The sequence below is a fragment of the Acomys minous genome (assembly GCF_964271855.1).
Source record: "Acomys minous genome assembly, chromosome: 14".
Classification (NCBI taxonomy): Eukaryota; Metazoa; Chordata; class Mammalia; order Rodentia; family Muridae; genus Acomys; species Acomys minous.
Window position 1 is genome coordinate 43,401,429 of NC_140496.1, and position 16,255 is coordinate 43,417,683.

Genomic DNA, 16,255 nt, shown 5'->3' on the forward strand with positions numbered 1-16,255 from the left:
GTCCTCAGCGCACACCCCCCACCAACCCTGCCCTAGTCATCAGTAGACGGAGATCACAGCAGTATTTATTGTTTTAAGAAAGACTACAAAAAGGTAGAAAACAGCACACTAAACTACCACGCGCGTGGATACTTTCACCACTGGGAAGGGAGGCCCCATGGGGAGTGTGCAGGACCACCCCAAAAGCTTTAGCACGCGGAGCACACAAAATAGTGATTTCTATACAATAGGCCAGATTTTCCTTTTTTTTTTTTCCATAAACATCTATCACAGATTGAAGACACTGAGAAAACGGGAACGGATAAGGCCATGATGGTTGGAAAAAAACCCAACAAGTTACTGACTCCGCTCAAGCGGCACTCACTAATCACAATAGTTACGGGGGTTAAGGGGGCACGGCACGGAGGAGAAGCATCTCTGGGAGCAGGTTTCGGTCACAAGCTGGTGGGGTGGAAGGCGCAGGGCGCGGCCTCAGGTCTGGAGCACCTGGCCCTGCAGCCAGCCCGGTGTTCCTCTTTGGAAGCTGGAGGCTGGGGGCCCTTCACAATAAGCCCCTCTCTGGGCTGTGGGGCCAGGAGAACCCAGCTCTGGAGAAGGTGCAACACCCACAGCTTTAATTGCACTTATACCAAGAAAGGGGAGCAGTGGGGCTGCTGCTGCTGCTGACAGTGGGGGGGTCCCAAGGTGCCACCCACCTAGGCCTGCCCAGGCTCTGGGGGCTGCCCAGGCAGGCTGTGCAAAGCCAGAGAGCAGAATAAGTTAACAGTTACACAGGGGAGGAGCCGGCCTGCTGCCCTCGGGGTTGGGGTGAGGGGCAGGGCTATGAGTTGGGGCAGGAAAGAGGGACAACTGGGCAGGTTCCTTAAGGCACGTCTTTTGTGTCAGGGTTTGCAGCTTCAGTTCTGCTCAGCCTGGCCCATGATTGTAGCAGCCCCGTGTGACAAGGGGACTCCCCTAGCCTTCTCTGTCAGGTAGACCCTCTCCAGCTCTGGCATGGGCTGGAAGGGTGACAGTGAAGCCACAAAAGCTGAGGGGCTGGAGGGCTGGAGGGGCAGCAGCGGCAGGTTGGGCAGGCGGAGGGTGGCAGGGAGGTCGTGGGTTTAGCTGGAGGGCAGGGCCTGCACGAAGAGGCCACGCGTGTCAGTCCGTGCCAGCTTTGCAGGTGGCTCCATAGCTTCAGGGCCCAGCGCAGGGGATTCACTGCCAGCCGTCAGTGAGATATCTTGGGGCAACTCGTCCTCACTCTCCTCCTCCTCCTCCTCTTCCTCATCTGGGGCACAGGGACCAGGCCCAGCTCAGTGACAGACTGAAATTTCCAAGGATACCCAGCTTTGCCATCAGCTGCCCCCACCCCTGGAACCCAAGAATTGTTACCTTTGTCAGGGTCCAGGGGGTTCAGCGAAGTGGTCAGGTTTGCAAACTGGGAAGAGGAAACAGGAAACAGTTAGGGTTCCACTACCTGGCACCCACCCCTGTCCCCAGTGCTTAACCATGCACACCTCTCCCATGACGGCGATTGGGGTCTCGCCCTTGGCCTGGGCCACGCGGTGTTCGATCAGGTAGTACATGTACTCGTCGTAGAGCAGCCGGATGAGGTGGAAGGAGCCGAAGCTAGCAGCACTGCGCAGGGTCAGGTCCCGGATCACCATGGAGCTGGGGGCAGTGACCAAGAGACTGTCAGGGCCACAGGGCTGTTCACCCTACTCTGCTACTGACAGGTGTCCAGGGTCCCTGCTGTCTTTCATGAGCTACTGGGCTTTCCCTAGCCCTACCCACTACTTCTCACGGGCCCACCTTTGAAAGGAGGTCTTCTCCAACACACACTGGGATGCCCCTGGTCACACCCCTCCCAGCCAGGGCCCAGCTGCACTGGTGCGCACCTGTAGAAGGACCACTTGAGGAGGAAGAGCTTGGCCGCCTTGGGGAAGCCAGAACTGCCCTGGTAGGGCTTGAGCACCTGGCTCACGACACCATCCAGCCAGACTGCCCACTGCTCCAGCGAGTTCTGCTGCTGCAGCGTCACCTTGAAGTCCTGCTCCAAACGCTGCACCACACGGTCCTCGCAGCGGCACACCCACGAGGCCTGCTCCTGAGGTGCAGCAGGCAGCCACTCAGCAGTCTCTCCCTATAGCCCCCCCTATCCCAGCCCCACTGGTGCTCACCTGCACATTTGCGAAGTCCACGCGATTGAGGTCGCTCAGCATCTGGTTGATCTGCGCAGTGTTCTGCAGCACTGCCCGCGCAGCCTGTGCCAAGTGGTTGAGCGAGGTGTACCGTCGCAGTGTCTGTGCGAAGGCGCCCGCGGCTGCCACCTGTGTGGGAGCCAGGAGGCTTACGGATTTCACACAAATGCTACCCAACCCCTTTTCTTAAGAACTGATAGGGTGTGCACTCCTGCTTCTGTTCGGAGACCAAGGGTGGAGCTCCACTACTGGTGCGGGTCCAACATCCAACCTGCTGTGTTGGTGTACTGACTGGCACTATTTATTTATTTTTATCCATTTATTTATTTTAGTTTTTCAAGATATGGTTTCTCCATGTAGCCCTGGCCATCCTGGACCATGCTGGCCTCCAACTCAGTGATTTACCTGCTCTGCCTCCCGAGTGCTGGGATTAAACGTTATGTGCTACCACTGCCAGCTATCTGTCTGTCTTTTTTTCCCCTTCTTTCTCTCCCCCCTCTCCCCTTTGAGATAGAGTGACTCTGTAACAGCCCCAGCTGTCCTCGAACTCACTCTGTAGACCAGGCTGGTCTCAAACTCAGCAATCCGCCTGCCTCGGCCTCTAGTGCTGGGATTACAGGTGTGCGCCACCACGCCCTGCTTGCTTTGTGTACTTGTGTGATGGCCCACTCATGAGAGTCAGAGGACAACGTGTGGCACTCAGTTTTCTCCATCCATCATGTGGGTCCCAGGATGAAATTCAAGATACCAGGCACGAAAGGCTGGTACCTTTATACGCTTGTGCCACTTGCCTGGCCCGGAGTGGCGCTGTTTTTTACTGTGTGTGTGATGGTGATGAAACGCACATCACGTTCATCCAGCGCTCACCAGTGAGCACACACACACATACCCCAGCACAAAATCATGGGGGTGTGTTTGGGTTTTTCTCCTTTTGGCAGGGTCTTGCTATGTAGTGCAGGCTAGGCTGAGACTCTTGGTGATCCTCGTCTCATCCTTCGTGCTGGGATTAACAGTATGCATCTTCAAGCCTAACTCACGCCATTTTGAGTGGAAGACACAGCAACAAAAGCCCTGCTCCCACCCCCCAGGCTGGAACCCAAGGCCCAGCACAAACTAGACAGAGTGTACCACTGTGCTCTGAATGCAAATGTAAATTACAGTTTCAATCAGCAGGCTTGGATACAGTGTTCGTGGGCATGGTGAGACACACCTTTAATTCCAGTGCTCAGAAGGCTGAGGCCACAGTGACCTACGGAGTTCTAGGCCAACCAGGACTACATCGTAAGTCAACATATAAGTAGATAGGTAGGTAGGTGGGAGCCTTTCAGATATGGGCCCCAGGGGATATAAGGCTTAAGACTGCTGGGAGCCACAGAGGCCCTTGAAGGGAACAGTCTTCATAGGCACAAGCAGGTGTCACACAAACCTGCCATGCTGCAGCCTGGCTGCCCAGCCCACCCCTCACCTTCACCCGCAGCATCTCCTCAGGGATGTTCACCATGGCATGGGTGAGCCAGCTCTCCAGGCTCTTGGCAAAGTTCCGGATTGCTTGGGTCAAGGCACCTGTGGAGGATGGGGATGCTGGTCAGGGTAGGCAGGGGCGCCTTCCAGGGAAGGGCGCAGCCACCAGACTCACTGGGGATGGGCCGCAGCACATCAGGGATGAGGATGTCCACCAGACCCTGGTACAGCACGTTGTCACAGTGCTTGGTCCACTGCAGCACGGGCTGGAACTTAGACAGGAGCACCAGACTGGCCCTGGGCAGCCGTTTCTCTGCCTCGTCGTGCCTGTAGAAACCCACCCAGCCCCCAGTCAAGGGCATGCGTAGCCCCACATGCAGGAGCCACCCCCTCCAAAACCCTGGGGACTCACACGGCCAGCGGTGGTGCCTCATTAGGCTGGCTAAGGTTGTATCTCCAGAAGGTCTTCCACAGGGTTTCCACCAGTGTGAACTGGAGGTTTACCATGACATCCACGATGGCCTGCAGGGACAGGACTTCACAGTGAACAAGAAAGGTGCAAGGCCAGCACGGGGCTTCCTGCTCAAGGCAGAAGGCCAGCTGCATTCACGGCTGCCCACTTACCCTCTCACCCACCGTCTGACTGCCCTACCTCACAGTGCTCCCGGTATAGGACCTGGAAGGCCTTGACATCCCCAGGGCCGATGCCCTCGGGCAACACCTTTCCCTGAAGGTCCAGCTCAGCAAAATCTGGGAGGCTCCTGGAGGCGTCTAGGAGCGAGAGCAGAGTCAGACCCCGTGTCCACCTGCCCACCTCTCTCGCTGCTTCTGGGGTTCTAGTCATCTTCCCAGCATGTGGTGACCCCCATATATGGAGTGAAGGGTGGGCTCACGCAGTATGAGCTACTGGCCCAGGGTCCCATGGCCCCTTGTACAGAGCACATGAAGTGTTTTTTGACTGCCCTGGTGTGCTAATGAGGGCTGGCGCTGACTGGTCCTTAGACACCTGGTACAGAGAGCCTCCCTGACAAGAGAGTAGAGGCCCTGTCAGTACCACAGGGATGCTATTCCTCATTAGCATGCATCACCAGGGCCATACAACTCTGAGCATCATCTTCCACCTCCTCTTCTACTCCCCAGCCACAGCGTCACTATGAGGCTGTTCTTGGCAGCTGTCAGCATCACCATCAGACCTTGCTGTCCATCTCCCTCTCCCCCTTCCCCCCCGTTTTTCATCCTTAGTGTGTGTAGAAACTGAACACACACCCTGGATAGACACTTGCCCTCTCAGTTACTAATCTTAGTCACACAGACACAGAGCTGCAGGCCAGCAAGGGTGGGGTCACCTGTCATGTTGGTGGACCACTATTTGACCATCCAACGCATTACCTATTGGTGTGGGAGTCAGCATCACCAGGCTGCACAAACACAGGAGCACTGGCCACTGAAAGGAATGGGATGGTGCATGGCCTGAGATCTCAGCACTGTGGAGGCTCAGGTAGAAGGGTCATCCCTGATTATACAGTGAGACCAGGTCTCCAAAGTATGGGATGAGCCAGGCGTGGCAGCACAAGCTCTTAGGGAGCAGAGGCAGGTGGGTCTCTGTGCTGGAGGCCAGCATGGTCTACACAGTGAGTTCCAGATTAGCCAGGGATACATAGTGAGACCCTATCTTTAAAAAACAAAAAACCAAAAAAAACCAAAACAACCAAAAAACCAAAATGAGGTTGGGAGATCTTGGAGAAGGTTTCTGGGCATGGACCAATCCCATAAAGACAGAGGCCACCAAGCCTGAATGTCCACCAGACTCCCCCTATGGGCCCTCCTGAGTCCCCTCCTGAGTCCCTCGGCTCTCACCCAGGAACTGCTGGTACTGCTGCACCTGGGCGCTGATGTCTGACAGCCCTGTGCTCTGCTGCCCCACGGCAACACCGTTGGCCACGCCCTCCATCTTCTGGATGGGCTTGAGCCTGGAGGGGAAGGGGTAGTGGGGTGGCTGGTGGGGAAATGGGCCAGCTGCGGTGGGGATGGGGGGAAGATGCCAGGTTGGGGGGGGGCGGGAAATAACCCAGCTGTGTGGGGATTAGGTTGCTGAGGGGATGGGAGACGGGTAGGGGTGAGGACTGATGGAGGGTGGTTGGGTAGAAGTGATGATGGGTCCCTTGGAAGGGATAAGCCACCTGCTGGGGGATGGCAGGCTGATGAGAAATGCCTAGGGCATGGCCAAGTGGTACAGCCAACTCTGCAGTCCCTGCTCAGTTCCAGAGCAGGAGGCAGGGCCCCCTACCTCTGTTTCTGGGAGAAGGGCTGGCCTCGCATGGCCATGTGCTGCTGGTCCTCCATCAGGCGAAGCAGGGGTGAGCTAGCTTTGATCCGCAGGCCATAATAGTGGTACTTAGAGTTGCCCCTGGGAAGAAGGAGGGGAGAGGTGCTTTACCAGCTGGGCAGAAGGAGGGGTGAGGTGCTTTACCAGCTGGGCAGAAGGAAGGGTGAGGTGCTTTACCAGCTGGGCAGAAGGAGGGGTGAGGTGCTTTACCAGCTGGGCAGGATACTTAGGGTCTCTGGACAGAGAAAACCACCCAGCTGAGCGGAACAACAGGACGATAGGTGCCAGGAGTGAGGACAGGGCAGGATGAGTCACTGCTAGCTCTGATTCCAGGCAGGCACTTGGCTGGTGTGGTGTTCTAACCACTGGGCAAATGTCCAGCTTGTTGTCCACAGTACCTGCTAGGCCTGGTAGCACTGGTGGTCGTCAGCTGTGCCTACACTGACCGTTTAACCCCACTCCACTTTATCTCCACCCCATGAGGAGAGCTCCTGAGCGTCTCAGATATGAGAACAGGAGACACGCAGAGCAAGTACATCACCCAAAGGTAATATGAATGCATGAATGAACAAATGCATGCAACGATGCCTGAGCTGCTATCTGAAAAAGAGATGAGCATCGACCAAGAGATGAGTAAGGAGATGGGGTAAAGTCCAGGAAAGGGGGGTGGGGCACAAGCTGAGCGTGGCTCAGGGGTTGGCACAGGAAGAAGGGCTGAGTGGGGTGAGCAAGGGACAAGAGGGTTCTTGTCCGATGGTTTGAGACTACTGGATTTGAGGTGGGTCATGTGGGCAGAGAGCAGACGCCCTTTGGGGCCCCGGGCGTCTGAAGGCGGAGGGGGCGGGGCAAACCTGGTGCCCAGGCGACGCGTGCGCAGACCCATGAATACCGAGCGGATGAGCTTGCCGAAAGAGGCGGCATTAACCGGCTCCAGCTTCTGCTCCTGGCAGTGCAGCAAGTAGTGGCAGTAGAGGGTGCTCCGTGGCAGGCTCACGCCCTCGGCGGTCTCATAATTATCCAGGAGCCACTGGACCTGGAGCACATGAGAGGTCTGGGCAGTGCTGACAGTCCCTGGCTGCGTGCTCTGCAACTGCTTTCCACTGCGGTTCTGACAGCCACCCTGGCCAGCTGGAAGGCACACATCCTGTCACAGTATTCCTGGGAACTACAGTCCTTCAAAGGTCCTAGAACAGCACTGACCAACACACTTGCTACTAGCCACCTGCATGCTAGTCCCCACAAAGGCCAGAAGAGGATGTCAGAGTCCCTAGATCTGGAGTTACAGACAGTTGTGAGCTGCCATGTGGGTGCCGGGAATTGAACCTGGGTCCTCTAGAAAAACAGCCAGTGTTCCTAACCACTGAGCAGCCTCTCTCACCCAGCTCACCTCCATCTTGTTCCTTTGAGGCAGGCTCTCTCACTGACCCCAGAGCTCAGTCTGGCTGGCTGTAAGTGAACTTCAAGCTCACCTGTCTCCGCTGCTGGGACCCAAACTCAGACCCTCTTGTTTTCATAGCAAGCACTTATTAACTGGGCCATTTCCTTAGCCGCTTTCTGTTAACTGTTCTTATTACCTTGTTTGTTTATTTTTTGTGAGGAGGGTGTGCATGTGAGGGTCAGAGGAGCTGGTTCTGTCCTACCGTGTAGGTGCCAGGGATCGATTTCATGTAGTCAGGATTAGTGGCAAGAGCCTTTAACCAGCTGAGCCACCTCAGCAGCCTGGGTGGTCTATTTCTGAAACAAGTCCACACTGCGTTTCCCTGGCCAACTGGGAACTATGTAGCCCAGACTGGCCTCACATTCACAGCCTCCCATGCTGGGATCACAGGCATGTGCCACCCAGTCGGGGCTTGGTACCATCTTTATAGCATCTTTCAGATAATTGAAAAAGAAAAAAAACCACACAACACTGTTCCTCAAGGACTGCAGCCACCTTGGCTCGCAAGCAACCCCGGCCAAGAGCCGTCTGCTCCATGCACAAAGGACTTCCACACCCTCATCAGACCCTCTCAACAGACCGCCTCATTCTCCTGGCATGGTGTGTGTGTTTTTAAGCAGCATCTGAGGACCCCCAGGTTGCGAAATCACATAGTTTTTTTGTTTGTTTGTTTTGTTTTTTCAATCACACTTTTTTTTAAAAAAATAGACTAAATAAATTAGTGAAGACCAGCAACCGGGGTGCACTGGTATATGGGGAGGCTGCAGGGGGAACAAGGTGTTCTGACCAAACCCACAGTCTCTATTAATAAGGGGCTGGAACTCAGCACCACCATCATGACTCCCCGAGTTCACATCTCTCACGTCTTCTCAGACCACCACCAGTTCTGATTAAGGACATTTGTGCAACTGTCCTCAGAACTTCCCACAGCAGCTGAGGTGCAGAGCAGCTGAGCAACGCCTAAGCTCACAGCACAGGCCCTGGGCAGGGTGAGCGCTGTACCACTGAGCTATACCTTGGGCCAAACTTCTGGTCCCTGATTATGTTCTCCCCTGAAAACTTGTCCTCACCTCCCATCTCCTCTGGAAAAGGCTGGCACACTTACTGTGGCTGGTGAGGCACGGGTGGTGTGCGAGTAAGATTGGCTGGCGTTGCCTAGCATGTAGCCACCTTGGATCACGTAGGTGCCTGCTCCGCTGCTGCTGCCGTTGCCGCTGCCGCCGCCACTGCTGCCACCTCCCCCGTTGCCCCCTGCACCCACGCTGCTGTTGCTGGCCCCAGCCTCGCTGCTGGAGGAGCTGGCGACAATTGGGCTGCCGGACACATACATGGGCACTGAGCCGCTGCTGGCCACAGTCTGGGACGTCGCTGGCGTGCTGACCTGGGCGGCTGTGCCTGAAGCCTCATAGTAGCTGGTGCCTGCTGGCTGTGTGTAGATTGGCGTCTCTGGGTAGGGGTAGGCGCTAGAGCGGCTGCCGAGACACAGACGCGGGGCAATGGTCAGTGCAAGGAGACAGGGGTCCTGGAGAGAACCAGAGACGCTACAGAAACACCAGTGTGGCCCACCCTTCACACATAAGGGGCAGTGGGGTGGCCTAAGCACTGGGTGGGCAAACCACTTTCTTGGTCTTTTTTTAGGGGGGGCACACATGTGCCATGGCATACGAGGAGAGGTCAGAGGTAACCTGTGGGGGTTGGATCTCTCCCTTCTACTATGCAGGTCCCGGAGACTGAACTCAGGCTGTAAAGTTTGGCAGCAGAGCTGCTGCTGAGCCCTCTTCCTGGCCTTTGCCAGGGAACCTTCACTGAAGTGTGTAGCGCTCTGGCACAGGAATCACTTTCCTTACTGCAGGAGAGGAGGGAACAAGGGAGGGGCGCAGAACTCAATGTATGTATGAGACACACCCCCTCAGCAACAAAAAATAAGTTCTGGGTCCAGGGAAGGAAAATCCAGAAGGGAAGATAGAATAAATGGCTGCGTGTGGTGGCGCACACCTGTAATCCCAGCACTCGGGAGGCAGAGGCAGGCAGATCTCTGAGTTCAAAGCCAGCCGGGTCTACAGAGTGAGCTCCAGGACAGCCAGGGCTACACAGAGACACCCTGTCTTGAAAAAACCAGAAACAAGAAATACACAGAGCCAAAACACTAAGAATGTAACATTTATATAATTCCTGATTGTGTCATGGTTCTTCTTGCTATAGGTAGTTTATTGCATATATGTGTAATAATATAAATGGATATGTAAAAAATAAAAAAATGTTTAAAAAGAAAATTTTGTTGCAAAAATGTATGTATGAATACATACGTGTATGTATATATCACATGAACACACACATATGTTTTTTTCCTTTCTCTTTTCCCCCCTAAAAACCGAGATCTAACTAACTGCACACCCCCTAATTTGTGGAGGTGCCTTCTGTCTCTTCTGCTACCAGCTGCCTATATTCCTGGTGGCTGGCTCTGCGAAGTTCCCACAGGAGGTCACTTGGGAGGCAGAAGGGCGGCGCGGTGCCCTAAACAGACCTGAGCCCTCCCTCCACCCTTGTGCTCACTTACATGGCGCTGGCCGTGTAGCTGGCGTCGCCGCCCTCCACGTACTGCACCTGGCTGGAGTACACATGTGAGACAGGCACCTGCTGGAGCTGCTGGACCTGAAACAGGAGAGAACGCAGAGTCAGAGCTGGCCACGGTCTCCCTGACGCCTAGGTAAATCCCCCGCTGGAACGGTACACATCGGGGCTCTCTGCGCAACACAGGCCAGAGATTGGAAGATTGAAGGCGGAAGCCTCTGCAGGGGCTGAGAAACAGGTGCTGGGATTCTCTGCTTTGGCTGGGAACAGAAAAAAGATTGTGGATGCTGCTGGGCAAAGGAGGGGACAGCAAACAGACTTCTACAGTGGGCGTGGAGGGTGGGAAACACAGGTGCCAGCGCACCTGGTTTGTAATTAAAGAACCGGGCATGAGGGGCATCCAGAAACCTGATCGGTTTCCCAAGCAGGAAGTTAGGGGTGGAGCCTGAAGAAGGGTCAGTTGATAGAACAGAACCAGAAATGACTGACACCACCTTAGGGGCGGGTACTGGATGGCCCACCTCCACCCCTAACTCTGGTTTGCAGGGGCTGAGACTGGGACTCAGCTCCTGAGGCAGAATCTTGAAAGATCTGCAGCACTTGGCGGGGACAGGGCATAGAAATCTCACCCCACCCACCTTGGGCTGCAGGGGCGGAGCCTGGAGGGGCCGGGACTTGGCTTGTGGGTGGGGCCGAAGCGGCCCGGCGCGCTGGACGCCCCGCCCCCGCCCGCCCCCCGCCCGCCGCCGAGCGTCCGCTGTCCACCGCCACCTACTTTGAGGGCGGTGCCGAACACTAGCACCTGGGGAATTCTGTGGATCCTGACCCTCAGGTCGGGGCTGGCACGGGCCGAGAGCCCTGGCAGTGGCTCGAAGACTACCCTCTGCTGCGGCAGGAGCAGGTGTGGGGGCAGCACGCCCACCAGCTCCACCCACTGCTCCACACCGGGTTCGTAATGCTGCTGCTCGCTGCCTAGCTGCGAGGCCTCGCCACAGCACGCTGGCCCGGGCCCGGGAGGCCGGGGCGGCGGCTCCGGCGGCGGCGTGGGCCGGGTTTCTCGCTGCTCTGCCTTCCTAGCGGGAAACTGACTGCCTGATCTCTGGAGGACAAACAGAGACACTGGGGGGTCACCGGGCTGTGCACACACGGCTACCCGGATGAAGACTTCCCACCTGGTGTCTCGTTAGGGATGAGAGGAACAGACCCAGCCCTATCCGAAAGCAGGACTCGAATCCAGCCCCCTCAACAAGACCCGTGTCCTGAGTGCTCAGGTGCCGGGATGTGGGAGGATTCAGGATGGCGTCTACAGCCCAGGGCCAGAGTGAAGCTTGACTTACGCAGGGCTTCAAACCTCAAGGGCTCCCACTGTCTCCACCCTTGAGGGGCCCCAGGTGGCTCCATTCCTCCCTCAGGATTAGGTGCCTGTACCCCAGCACACAGCCCAGGACCAGGATGACTGCCCCCAACACAGAGAAGACTCGCACCTCTTGAGCAACGTGAACTGGCTGTAGTCCCTGCACGGTCAGCTGCTGCACCGGGCCAGCTTTGGTCTGTGGAGTGGCCTGGACTACTGACCTCTGGGAAAGATGGGAAGGGAGAGGCAAGTCCTGTTATGGTAACCATGGCAACTAGGGTACCAAGTCCCATGCATGCTCAGCACAGCTGCCTTTCCCCAGATAAAGGGCATCTTTTCCATGTGGGGTCCAGCAACACAGGTTTCTTACTGCCTGACTGCTGTCCCTCTGGCCGTTCAGAGTGATTCCAGCCCAAGATGGGAAATACCTGTGAACCCCGTGGATTGGATGGTTTCTGTTTGCCCCAGGTTAGACTCACCTGCTTTGGGCCATGTTAGGCAAGCTCTCTACCACTAAGCTACGCTGCCAGTATTTTTTCAATTTTTACTCTGAATCAGGGTCTCACTACGTTGCTCAGGCTGGCCTTGAAGTTGAGATCTCCTGGGCCGAGCCTCTCAAGTAGCTGAGACTATGAGGGCACACAAAGCCTGACTCATCCTGAGCCCCAAAAGTTAAGCAGTTAACAAAATAAGGAGATACAAGATCACCCTTGCCTCTTGGCCTGCTCAGGCCACTGTGGCTGGCACTGGGGCACTTGGCCTCCTCCAGAAGGTTAAACACATCCTGAGAATGAAAGACTTAGGAGATGGCTCAGTGGTTAACTGGCTGCTCTTCCAGATGACCTGGGTTCAATTCCTAGCACCCACATGGCAGCTCACAACTGTCTGTAACTCCACTTCTAGGCACACACATGATGCACAGACATACATGCAAGCAAATTTGCTCATTAAAAAAAAAAAGCATAAGCCAGGCGTGGTGATCCCAGCACTTGGGAGGCTCGCTGTGAGTTCGAGGCCAGCCTGGTCTACAAAGTGAGCTCAGGACAGCCAGGGCTACACAGAGAGAACAAAACAAAGAATAGAAAGAAAGAAAGAACCCCCCCAAAAAACAAACAAACAACAACAACAAAAAAAACCAAAAAACTGGAGGCCTCTCCCTGACACTTCGGGACTAAGCAATGACTCGGCCTTGGTACTTCCTCTCCCCAGTAAACTGGCCCAAAAGGCCAATGTGTATTCTTACGTTTTTGGTTTTGCAGAACCAAGATGGAACCCAGGGCCTGTGCATGATGCAAGTGCTCCACTCAACACACCCCAGCCTTCCCAACGTGGGCTTTCTTTCTTTCTTTTCCTTTACTCTGTGTGTGGCATCCGTGTAGAAGTCAGAGCACAACTTGTAGGAGTTGGCTGTCATGCAGGGCTCAGGACAGAGCTCAGGTTATCAGGCTTGGTGGCAAGTGTCTTTTACCCACTGAGCAATCTTCCTGCCCTACCAAGGTGGGTTTTCTTTTCTTTTCTCTTTTAAGATTTATTTATTTACTATGTATATATTGTCCTAACGACATGTATGCCTGGACATCAGAACACGGCACCAGATCACATTATAGATGGTTGTGAGCCACCATGTGGTTGCTGGGAATTGAACTCAGGACCTCTGGAAGAACAGCCAGTGCTCTTAACCTCTGAGCCATCTCTTCAGCCCTTCTTTTCCTTTTTTGGGGTGGGGGGTGGGGTTGAGACAAGGTTTCTCTGTGTAGCCTTGGTTGTCCTGGACTTGCTTTGTAGACCAGGCTGGCCTTGAACTCACAGAGATCTGTCTGCCTCTGCCTCCCAAGTGCTGTGCTTTCAGGAATGTGCCACCATGCCCAGCACCAGCGTGGGTTTTCAAACCCAGAATGTGCACTATGAGGTACCTTTGCAAGTGTCATAATCAGGGACACTGACTGTAGATAAAGGTAGAGGCGTTTGTTAAATGCCCATGTGGCAGGCTGGAGCTGGACCCTATCAGCTTGGCTCTAACAGGCCAAGAACCCAGACATGGGTGACCCCTGACCCTAGCTACTACCCGCCCTGGCCAGGCACCTCTTGGGTGACAGGGACATTCTGCTGGACGCTGTGAACCTGTAGTTGCTGCACAGTGCTTGCAGGAGCCCCAGCTGTCTTGCTGGTGGCGCTGGTGGCCTGCACTGGTGACCTCTATAAGAGAACAAATAGGGACAATGTCAGAGCCAGCTGTGATTGTATATGGGGCAGCTAGGTCCTAACAACTCAGAAGGACTGCGGAGAGAGTGTACTAGCCCACAGCAGTCACAGGCGCTGCCTGGCAGGCCTTTACCCAGAGGAGCTGCAGGGCATGACAGCGTCAGGTGAAGCCATACATAGTGGTACACACCTGCCACCCAGACAGGAGGATTGCATGTTTGGACCAGCCTACTCTACATAGGAGTTTGGTGCTAGCCCGAATGACACTGTGAGACCCTGTATTCAAAAAAAAGATGATACGGGGTGGGCAAACCTGATGTTGGGGCCCATGCCTGGAGCAGGGAGGGAAGCTGGGAGGGTGTCGTGAGGTGCCACTTACCTCGGGGGCAGAGTGCACTGTAAGGGAGACCTGGCCACCCTTAGTGCCCGGCGCTGTGCTCTGCACCACCAGGTGCTGTGTGGGGAGAGCCTGGAGTCAAAAGGAAAAGGACAGTGGTCACCAGCATCACCAGCCACAGCCATGCACTCCATGCCTGTCAGCTCAGGGACTGCCCTACGCCCCAACACGGCACAGTCATGGCTTTACTCCATAGCAGGTAGCGCCAAAGCTCCAGGTTGATGAAGGGCTTGCTAAGCCCCAAAGCCAAGAAGTAGCAAAGCAAGAGGTGGCTCCTGACTCAAAAGGAGAGCCCAGTGTGGGTGCATGCCTGTAATCCTAAGATCAGGAGTTCAAGGTCATACTCCACTATGTATGGAGTCACAGGCCATATGAAACCCAACCTCAAACATCCTTCCAGTCTGCTAGTACTAGTACTAGGTTGGGATGTGGCTTAGTGGTAGAACACGTTTAATATCCGCAGTGCTGGATTGCAGCCCCAGCATTTCAGCACAGTCCAAATATAAACTGACAAACTAGAAATGGTCAAGAGTCCTTGTACCAGACTGTGGCCTTCTTGGACTCCACCATAAGATGGTAAGGCTGGGCCCACAGGCTTCCAGATATTGCTCCTCCCCAGCCATCAATCAGTACAAGGAATGAATGCTAAGGCTGCTTGGCCATCCGCCCCTAGACTTTGGTCATGCCTGTAGAGGCCACTGCCCAAAGCCAAGAGCGGGCACAGCCTGCGGATGAGACCTTCACCTGAAACCCTGGCAAGGACAGAGACAAGCAAGCAATAGGGAAGTGGTTCTCTGTCCCTTGGGAGGCTTGAGCCAGGAGCCTTACCTGCTGCGGCACCTGGATGTTGGTAAGCTGCAGGGGGGACACATGGCCTGGCTTGGCCTGCACGCTTGCCTGGACCAGCAGCCGCTGTGGAGGCAAGAAGAAAGGGGTGAGTGGAGGTGGCTGCTGGCATATCTTAATAAGACAAACAGATGTTCCTGGCAAAGGTGGGGAGAGCCTCCCTGCCCCCCCCCCCAGTGAAGGCCATGTCCTACCTGCTGGGTGCCCTGCACCTGCTGCACAACCTGCGTAGGGACGCCGGTCTGGCTTGCTGTGGAACTGGGGCTGGCCTCTGACACCGTCTCACTAGCCCGCATGGCACCTTCTGTGGGAAGAGGGTGGCAGGTCAGCTCCACCTGCTGCCTCTGCCTCTGTTCCAAGAGAGCCCATCAGCAGGGGGCATGCAGCCTACAGTTCACCCTCAATGAGACCTGGCCTTTTCTAGCATCCATCAGTGGTCCATGGCAGGATGGGGCAATGACCCAGGATCCCTGGCACCTGGCATTACACCCCACCCCCATCCGTCTTTGTTCTGAAACTGTATGTCAGAGGAGCCTCTTTCCCACGAAAGCAGAATTATGAATATGACAGACAGTATACTGGACCCACTCAAGTCCTGGCAGCTCAAGGGGGCCAAAGGCACTGAGCTTCTCCTGGCTTCTTAGGAAACACAGCTGCTCAAAAGTTCTTGAGCCTTCCTCCCCTACCTGAGTGGAGGCAGCAAAGGGGCTCAGAGCCCAGGGTGCAGGTACTTACGTTGGCAGGCAGCCAAGAAGAGACAGTCATAGAACATGGTGGCCCTGCCTGCTCCCACCCCTGCTGCCCAGCTGTCCCAGGTGCCTAGCATATGGGAGCAGCAGCGTGTGCAGGTGGCTTTATAGCCACAACCTTGGGGAGCTAATCCCTGCCATGGGCTCAGAACTCCTCCATGCCCTTAGGTAAACAACCGGCTTCATGTGGGCTGCTGAGGGGGTTGGGGCCAGGACAGGAGGAAGGCTGGCACCCAGAGATGCTATCAGTCAGAGGCAGGTCACATTTCATACACATACTGCTAAGTGATTCATGGGGCAGGAGGGAAGTGGAGGGGGACAGGGACTGGGAGCCACACTGGCCAGGAGATTCTTGCCCAAGGTGGGATGTCATCTGGCCCATGTAGCCTAACTTGTTCCTCAGGGCCTCGGGATCAGGAGGGGTTGTCTGATCTCCCAAAGGGCTGAAGGGCCACATGGAGACAAGGGCCATCAAAGGGGGAAGGGGACAGTGGACACTGACACTGTTTACCGCATCATACCGAGTGCTACTTTAGTGGGTTCTGGGCCTCTGGAGCCAGTATTTGCCTTTCTCGGTCATTTTCAGGTGACAGAGCCCTTGTGTCATCTAGCTAGGGAGCCTGGCCTCGGTCCCAGGTATCCCAGCATACCCACATTGCCCATCCCCACACACCATTCTCAAGGTTCTGGTCTCAGTAGGCAGGGTCACACAGTGACACTTCATGGTT

At 55.5% G+C, this 16,255-nt stretch overlaps 1 protein-coding gene across 7 annotated transcripts in view; it reads right to left on the bottom strand.

Moving 5' to 3' along the window:
• Positions 1-52: 52 nt before the first annotated feature.
• Positions 53-16,255, bottom strand: part of RFX1 (regulatory factor X1) — a 30,018-nt gene continuing 13,815 nt past the window's right edge. For 5 of the 7 annotated variants that reach the window (XM_084757007.1, XM_084757006.1, XM_084757009.1 and 2 more), the window contains 20 exons: positions 14,973-15,082; positions 14,761-14,844; positions 13,915-14,004; positions 13,416-13,529; positions 11,464-11,556; positions 10,755-11,078; positions 9,966-10,060; positions 8,514-8,880; positions 6,822-7,003; positions 5,932-6,051; positions 5,502-5,614; positions 4,297-4,415; positions 4,057-4,166; positions 3,820-3,971; positions 3,649-3,746; positions 2,163-2,312; positions 1,881-2,089; positions 1,500-1,653; positions 1,375-1,420; positions 53-1,270 (listed from right to left, as the gene is read on the bottom strand). In XM_084757007.1, coding sequence (XP_084613133.1) covers positions 1,101-1,270; positions 1,375-1,420; positions 1,500-1,653; positions 1,881-2,089; positions 2,163-2,312; positions 3,649-3,746; positions 3,820-3,971; positions 4,057-4,166; positions 4,297-4,415; positions 5,502-5,614; positions 5,932-6,051; positions 6,822-7,003; positions 8,514-8,880; positions 9,966-10,060; positions 10,755-11,078; positions 11,464-11,556; positions 13,416-13,529; positions 13,915-14,004; positions 14,761-14,844; positions 14,973-15,082 — 2,900 coding nt within the window. In that variant the 3' untranslated portion in view covers positions 53-1,100. The remainder of the gene's footprint in view (positions 1,271-1,374; positions 1,421-1,499; positions 1,654-1,880; positions 2,090-2,162; positions 2,313-3,648; positions 3,747-3,819; positions 3,972-4,056; positions 4,167-4,296; positions 4,416-5,501; positions 5,615-5,931; positions 6,052-6,821; positions 7,004-8,513; positions 8,881-9,965; positions 10,061-10,754; positions 11,079-11,463; positions 11,557-13,415; positions 13,530-13,914; positions 14,005-14,760; positions 14,845-14,972; positions 15,083-16,255) is intronic. The other 2 variants (XM_084757010.1, XM_084757012.1) reach the window with 2 other exon arrangements.